This window comes from Syngnathus floridae, chromosome 19 (assembly GCF_059516105.1).
Source record: "Syngnathus floridae isolate MCC-2025c chromosome 19, RoL_Sflo_1.0, whole genome shotgun sequence".
NCBI lineage: Eukaryota > Metazoa > Chordata > Actinopteri > Syngnathiformes > Syngnathidae > Syngnathus > Syngnathus floridae.
The window spans coordinates 3,538,947-3,547,350 of NC_142431.1; the positions used below are offsets into that span (position 1 = coordinate 3,538,947).

The 8,404-nt window shown below is 40.9% G+C and overlaps 1 protein-coding gene across 1 annotated transcript; it reads right to left on the reverse strand.

Annotated features, from left to right (window-relative positions):
- Window positions 1-905: 905 nt before the first annotated feature.
- rab10 (RAB10, member RAS oncogene family) lies at window positions 906-6,481 on the reverse strand. Its single transcript, XM_088361064.1, has 6 exons — window positions 5,774-6,481; window positions 3,960-4,020; window positions 2,517-2,655; window positions 2,286-2,375; window positions 1,977-2,078; window positions 906-1,877 (listed from the first exon to the last, which is right to left on the reverse strand). Exons 1-6 carry the CDS (start codon window positions 5,898-5,900, stop codon window positions 1,791-1,793), a joined length of 606 nt encoding a protein of 201 aa, XP_088217190.1. The 5' UTR covers window positions 5,901-6,481; the 3' UTR covers window positions 906-1,790.
- Between the last annotated feature and the right edge of the window lie 1,923 nt (window positions 6,482-8,404).

An 8,404-nucleotide genomic window follows, 5' to 3' on the forward strand; every position in this document is an offset into this window, starting at 1 on the left:
TCAACGTAATGGTGAGTTATATTTATGTCGTTTATACTTGTTTTTATGCTAGTCGTATCATTTTATTTCATCTTATTTAGATCTGTATTATGAGTGTATTATTTATTTGTATAAATGTATTTATTTATAAAAAGGCCGGTCCGCGAAAATATTTCTGACACGTGACCCACCGGTGTCAAACTCAAGGCCCGGGGGCCAGATACGGCCCGCCACATCATTTTATGTGGCCCGCAAAGACAAATTGTGCATCAAATTCATGTCATTACTAAAATTGCAAATTGTCTTCACTTTTAATATCTTTTAAAAAAAATATTTGACCAGTTTTTACTCATCTGATTTGAAAATGAGTTGTCAGTTTGTTTTGTAGCTTTTACTGTATATAATATGAGGTGCTCATACATTTGGGTTGACAGTCATAATGGCCCTCCGAAAGAAGCTATGACTACAATGTGGCCCACAAAAAAAAAAAGTTTGACACCCCTGAGTCGTAACCGGTCCGTGGCGCAAAAAAGTTTGGGGACCACTGCTTTACAGATATTAAAGGCCACAAGATGGCAGTCTCCTTTCCTGTTCTTTGCATTGTCTGTCTGTCAGGCTTCTTCAAAGGGAGAGTCTTTTTGTTTTATTAAACAGCGGTTAATTTCTTTTTAAACCCGCATGACAGTTGAATGCTAATTGAACCACTTGTTCGGTTGAAAAAGTCAGTGACAGGCTTGAAACAAATTAATCAACAATAACTATTACTGAATTATTGCTGTTAGAATATTTGATTGTGAAAAGGGTTGTAGAGATATGTTAATCTGCATTCCTGGACTAGTATGTAAGTACACATCATGTTTGACTTGTATTTATGTTTGCAAGGTCAAATTAGACATGAGACTAACACGACACTAAAGACAAACAAGTTAACTTAAACAAGCTTATTTTAATGGATCTGCAAAACTGTTTGAATTTCCAAAGAGAACTTGTGAACCTCCCGCCCAAAGTTACCCAGTGGCATACCTCATAATGTTACAGAAACGCTTCCAACCCAAAGAAATCTGCATGCAGGAAACAAACAGTAACCCAAATTGGGAAAAGAAAACCAACAACAAAATCTGTCAAATAAATCATAAAGGTAAAAATGAAACATTGAAAAACAGGACATATAATGCCGTTCTCTTGGCCGATGGAGAAATTCAAACGCTTCTGCATCAGCTCGACTCCGCACGGGGAGCGCAAACCGACAACGATTTAGTAAAGTGTAATTTCAATGGGTGGGTGTGGCTCCGCCCATGACACAGCCCCGCCCCTGTCTTCCATATAAGGCACAGGACAAAAGAAATCCCCGCATTACAAAAAGAGCTCGCCACAACCTCTGTCACTTGGTAACAATTGTAATTGAGCAAACACTTGGGGAGACGATGAGTGTCCAAAAAGGGCCGCTGGGGGGGGGGGGGGGGGGGGGGGGGGGGGGGGGGAGCTGAGCTCAGGCCAAGGAAATATTACAAATATGAGCTTGTCTTTTCAACTTTTTTTTTTTTTCCAGAATAATCTTTAAAACAAAACGACAAGAAACATGAACGGAGCTCATGAGGTGGAGCGTGGAAAAAGATGAAGGGATGGGGGGGGTGGGTTAGCTGAATGACGAATGAAGTGGTTTATTGTTTAATTCTGATAAGAGTGAGTGTGCAAGAAAAAGTCATGAGAAGGGGTTAGAGGGTAAGAGAGTTAGACGTTAGAGAAAGAGAGAGGGTGTGGTGCGTGCACGTGTGTGTGTGCGTGTGAATGCGTGTGTCGGTGCGAGTTGTTCAACTGCAGCACTTGCTCTTCCAGCCCGTCCCTCCGCCGCCGCTGATGATGTCCACATTTTCACTGTTGGGCTCCTTTACAGGCGTCTGGAAGACACATGGCATCATTAAGGTGTGTGTCTAATATGAGGTGGAGTGAGCAATGTCACAGTATCTTAAAATCCAAAGTCCCCGAAGGATACTCACCTTTCTGAGGATGTCTTCCGCTAACGTGAGGAAGGCCTTCTCGATGTTGATGTTGGCCTTGGCGCTGGTCTCAAAAAACCTAATGTTGTGCTCCTTCGCAATCTGGGTTGACGACAAGAAGAGCGAGTGAGAAAGACCGCTGACCTTCAAAAGGGTGCTTGTCCAAAAATAAAATGGCTTAGTCAATCTTCAGAGTGGAGCACAGATCAAGTAGCACTGATTCTCGTAAATACCGGTGGTGGGTTTCACTATATTCAAATCCTTCAGATCAGATTTGGGGTGTTTTTTTGATGCTTATTGAAGTCTTACCTGCTCCCCCTTGGCTTTTTGTACAACCCTCTTGTCCTCGATGTCACACTTGTTGCCTAGTAGCATTCTCTCAACATCCTCATTTGCATGCTGAAAACATAAAAATAGTGTTAACTTCAATTATTTCAAACATTAAAAAAATCCCAAATTGTAGCATGAACTTGTTAAAGTACGACCATACAAATCTGTGACAGGCGGTTTAAAAAGTTTCTTAAACACGGCAAGTCTCACCTCATCAATGTTGCGCAACCACTTGCTGATGTTCTCAAAGCTCTTGCCGTTGGTGATGTCATAGACCAGCATGATGCCCATGGCCCCTCTGTAGTAGGAGGTGGTGATGGTGTGGAACCGTTCCTGCCCTGCTGTGTCCCTGCGTAAATACACATTCAGATGACATAGTCTTAATAACAACAACTAGAATAAGACTCATTACATAACATGGATTAATAAAATTGTAAACAGCTCTATGAGGGTGTGATGTGAAAAAAAATCACAAGGTGTGGCAAGTACAGCCATTTCCTTCCTGCAAAGAGCAAGCAATTCAACACACAAAATTCTAAGCGCTATGTTATTACACACTCTGAAGTTACGTCACTTTATTGTACTTTAATAACTCTGGACACTAGAGGCAGATAATAGTCATATTCATTTTATGCCCTACAAGAAAGAACACTCAAGAATGAGGGGAAAAAAAAGAGAACCAATTATAAATGGTGCTTCACATTCCAATAATGTCTTCACCCCACTGTGGTAATCTGACAAGTCACGTTGAAACTCGCACACACACACGCGCACACACACACGTCTACACTAGCTCCCCTTGAAAGATGGAAAATTTGTCAACATTCATCTATCACGGCTTGCAAAGAAAATCCTAGCTAATAAAATACATATTTTGGAGACTTTCATTTGGTTGAACTCGCAAGAGTCTAAGTTTTAATATGAACAAAAGTCATTCAAAAGATGTCTACAAGTACAGTAGCGGAACAAAGCTGAAAATTGTGTGACTTTTTTTTCTGTTGTTGTAGCCACACAGACATGTAACGGAAGATGTGGGTGCTCAGGTTTATCTCGACAACACTAGCATTTTGTCTTGAATGACTGCAACCTCTTAAAAAGAGGTCAAAGGCGTTATTCATACACGAAATGTCAATTGTGCATTTTGGCAACGCACAGAACCATGTAGTGTGTTAGAAGTACCGCTGTACATGTATGGCATATTCATATAAAAATAAGACTTGATATAGAGAGATGAAATATTGTCCAACCCAAAAGCAGAGGATCCGGAAAATGTTCATGTGATGATACATCGATTTAGTATCATTATTTGACAATGTGGGCAATGTGGGGAACTGAAACAACACTCCTAAGTGGAATGTTAAAGGTCAAGCAAAGTAAATGCATAAAAATGTCAAAAAACAGTTCTGCTTTTTCACTTCCCGACCTGAACTACAGCAGCTCGGCCTAATTATGCGCGATACGTTTTCGTGAAGCAAGCCATAGAATTATACCGCCTGTCTGTGACGCACATGCGTTTCATTCGTGATGTTAACAGAAGCATTGTCAGGGCTAACTGATGTTAGCAATGTGGCGCAAACCTGGCTTTCACGCCACTATTTTGGTGGAAGAACCCAAATTGTATGTTTACTTACACCTATGCAATCAGTGACTCACCAGATCTGTAATTTGATCTTCTTTCCTTGTAGTTCCACAGTTTTGATCTTGAAGTCTATTCCTATAAAAAAAACACATTGATGAAACTTAGCCACCCGTTTCAAAAATGGCGGCAGATTTGGTACATGACACGTGGACATAATCGCTGTATGACCGTGACCATAATATTTAGCCAAGTAATTCAATTCCGGATGCGTGTTATTCTTCTGGAGGGGTCGCGAAGCCACAGGAGGGACAGCCGATGACTTTTGGCCCAGAAGTGTTGTTTTCCTTTCCAAAGAACGGAGCTGTCACTTCAGCTAAAGCAAAAAAGATTGTGCTCGGTTTACAAGTTCAAGAAACAGCTGTGCTCTTTGAGGGGCGGGGCCACGCCATAATGAAGCGAGCGGCTGCCAAAGAGTGACTCATCCGGTATTAAGCACACCCCGGAGAGGGCGGAAGGGAAATAGTTGGGTTTCACAAAAAACAGGGTAGAGGAAGAGGCAAAATGTAAACATCCTAAAAGTTGTGCAAATTTGGCCAAATACGAGAAACCGAGCATACCGCACGAGCGAGGGCAAAGGGGAAATCCGTGGTCTCGTAGTAACTAAACTGGTACAGCGCCCGCATCTGTTTCGGTTGCTCAGGATATTGATCAGGTCAACATCAATAATAAAACAACAGAATGCACACGCACTGTTTAAGCTTTACAGTATGTGCAGACACAACTTTAAAGGAGGCACAATGTTCCGCATCTAATTAAACATAAATAAACTCTACCGAACAAGACCGACAGCTATTCAGGGGCCTGGAAAGAAGGATGAGTTACTAAAGCGAAGGGGGCTTTCCACTGAGAGTATTTTGAGAAGTGCCGCTGTATCTGTGCCACGCAACTAAACAAAACACGACACTCCAATTTCTGTTTCAGTCCAGTGCGTAGATTTGAAAAAAGATGCAGGGTTTTATAAACAAGGTGTACCCGCCATTGTAATCCTTCTGTTTGTATAGGCATCAATATGATGCTCCAACTACCAACCGATAGGGGAGTGCAGTTTCCTAGAATTGTAAGACTTTTAATGGTGAAGGAAATTACCTTCATTGATATGTTTTCTTCTCAGTAAAAATAAGTCTCCGCACAATTGCAGACCTTTAGCTAATATGGGCATGACAATTGTATAATTGTTGGTATTGGGACAAAGCCAGTAGATACTTTTCCAGTACTTTATTATAAATTAATACGACCACATTCCTTATATAACGATATATTGAAAGATTTTGTTGCATCAACAGTGTAATACCATTAATAAAAGATTCATAGATGTCCTTAAAGCAGAATCTGCCATTGAGATACATTCCGAGGGATAATCATGATAATTTAGTATGAATATGTGTCATCTGTACCTAATGGAATCCACAATGGAATCCAGAGAGGTCCATATAACAATTAATACGCTGCAAATAATAAAGCATTAGCTACGATGTCACTGCTCCTTATATAATATACTGACAGCTCAAATGTTTATGGCGATTGCCCCCACTAGCCTTGTTAGCTTGCAATGTCACAAATGACAGATTACCTAATTATACATTGCCTAATAGTCAGTCTTAACCAAATCAAGTTTTATGGCGTGTTTCTAATATCCCCGTCACCTCGAGTCGGGGTTATCTAAGTTTAATAGTTTTCAAAATTGCACAACTTGTCTCCCGGCTAACCAGCGCAGGCCTGGGCAGTCCAGAGCAGGCTAACAGCGCGATGGCTAACCGAACGAACCTGCAAGTCAGAGTCAATAAAAGCGAATCGACGTGACAATACTGCATTTGTTGTGGTTGCTTACCTATGGTGGAGATGAAGGTTGTGTTGAAGGCATCGTCAGAGAAGCGGAACAGCACACAGGTCTTTCCCACGCCCGAATCTCCGATGAGAAGCAGCTTGAATAGCAGGTCGTACGTCTTCTTAGCCATTGAAAACTGTATGTACCCGCTCCGATACACACAGAAAAACAAAAAACAAATCTAACACGCCTATGTGGAGTCTGAAGCCAGTTCCGATGCCAACCTGACCACCTGCCCCGGTTTTGACAGTTTGCAACCTGGGATTTGTTGATTAGCTTTGGCAAGCTACTTGGCTAAATACCACCACAAAATAAAACGCGTCAGAGAAGTGATATTCCAAAAGTCCAACTGTTTCCCACTTGAAAGCGAGAGAAAAGGTTGCGACAACGTGAGATCGTCCCGCGCGATTCCTCTTTTCCACTTTCTTTTCTCCCACACAGTCGGGACAAAATGGCTCCTCTCTACCCCGACTCACTCTTTCTTCATACTAACGGCGAGCTAATTCAAATTCTCGGCACACCCCGTCATTCCAGTGCCCAGCTTCCAGCTCAACCGAGAAACCTTCGAATGGGAATTCAAGGTGAAAGTGTAGCAAATGCACTGACTGCAAAGTTGATGAGGTTTTTCTTTCCCGGAGAGATTAGGAACTTAAAGTAAGACGACCGCCGTCGTCTCTGGAATAGCAGTCAGCACGGCGACACCCTACATGACAGACATATAATTGACCGCCCTATTCGGTTAAAAACCTTTTGGATTGGCTAAGACTGCTGCCATTCAAGAGTATACTCAAATACGATTGGTAGTTTTCGCTAACATGGAGCGTGGGCGTGTCTTACAGGGACCGAAAGGACAAACGGCACTGGGCTAGTTGCTTCGACATTTAGGCTCGGCCTCTCGTTAATTTCAATGAGGAAAACATGTCCGGTGACCCAAAATGGCCGCCAGTTTCCGCGGCGTTCTCTGGGTGTGATTCACTTTTTCATGGCAAGTTTGAAACTGATGCGGTGACTCTCCCAGCTGTGAGTCAGGCCAAGTGATGTCATAATTAAGTACTTATGCTTTCACGGGCGTTTCCCAACGTCTCCTTTTCGGAATTAAAAGGTAATTCACCCGGTTTAAACCTTACACGCAATGATATTGAACTCAAGCATCACACACATTTATTATGATAACACTAGCATGTCACGAGTTGGTGTTGAGTCGAACTTTTTCCCCTTCTTCCCCTTCAGACACTCCTCCAAGAATGCAGAGTATGTCACCGCCGCCAAGTACAGACTTGACAGGTAAAGAAACTACATACAAACTCATCCAAAAAGCTAATGTTACTGTGCTACCATGGCAATAAAACAAATGTCTGAGATTAAGATGCAGTGGAAACTATGAATACTGTAAAAAAAAAAATTGATACATTGGGTTTAACTCAAGAAAACCAAGATGTCAACTCCCTAGTATGCCCAGTAAAAGAACTATTGGATACGTCCTATTTCGCAAAACAAGCATCACAGATGCTTTGATTTGACCAGCTATAGCATGCTAATCAAAATGTACATAGTATTTACGTTTATTCTATTTATCTTCATTCTGTACTGTAACTCCACAGTTGATCCTTGCACTCACTGATAAATCATGTCTGAACACAAAAATTGTCCATATCACACTACATTCTTCACTTAGCTACACAAGCCCTCAGGGATAATGTCACTCCGCTTGAATAACAGTGGTAAACAAACATTCATAGTTTCTCAGATGGTAATTTTTAATACCGGAAGGAAAATCTGTCGAGTACACTAGGTTGCATAAGTTGCTTTGCTTTTATATTATTCAAATATTATTTTATAATGTACACAGGAACATGATGGGATTGCAGAGGGAAATGAATGTAGAAACAAACTTTTCAACACAGGATGTTTTTATTTGACTCCATCACGATGTTTATTTTAAAATAATATAGACATAACGAGTAACAGTGAATTATTTGTATCCTTTCTTGAAGTTAATGACGATACTATTTAGTTGTAAAACATTTTTAATAACGTTTATAGTAATGCTGTTTGTAACATTCTGCTTTACATCTGACACAATGCAAATTTCTTGGGGGTGTTTTCTTTCTTAAAAGAAAAATTCCCAAACGTCACCTGCACGTGTACCTGGAAAAAAAGTATTTTTGTCTCTTTTCAAAACATTAGTTAAGTGTAGGTCAGCGTGTGTTCTACTATTCTGTCACTAGATGTCGTTGTTGGGCCGTATTTTAACCACACCGCGGTGGCATTATTAATTTTACGCGTCCTCATTCTACATTAATTTTGTGACAAATCAACGTATTTTCCTTTATAAAAGTCTCGAAATATACCACAAAATAACACAGCAATATTCTAGTGTGTTATTTTGTGGTAAGTATACTTACTATGACTGATTAATGTTACATTCAAAACACTTTTTGCAACTTTGTTATATATTGTTTAGGAGACAAATAAGTACGCGTATAATAAATAAATTAAATAAATAAAACGTCGAACAAGGTTCTGCGTGATTAACTACATATCCCGTCGTGCTTCGCTCTACTCCGCAGTGATATGGGGCGTGCAGCTCGAATGACTGTGCGCGTGCACGCGTTCGCGTAAGCTTGTGTGCGG

Coding starts and splice junctions, on each gene's coding strand:
- rab10 (XM_088361064.1), bottom strand. CDS start 5,900: ATGGCTAAGAAGACGTACGACCTGCTATTCAAGCTGCTTCTCATCGGA. Junction 2,656..3,959: donor AAGATCAAATTACAGATCTG/GTGAGTCACTGA, acceptor GTATTTACGCAG/GGACACAGCAGGGCAGGAAC. Junction 2,376..2,516: donor GGTTGCGCAACATTGATGAG/GTGAGACTTGCC, acceptor TTATGTTTTCAG/CATGCAAATGAGGATGTTGA.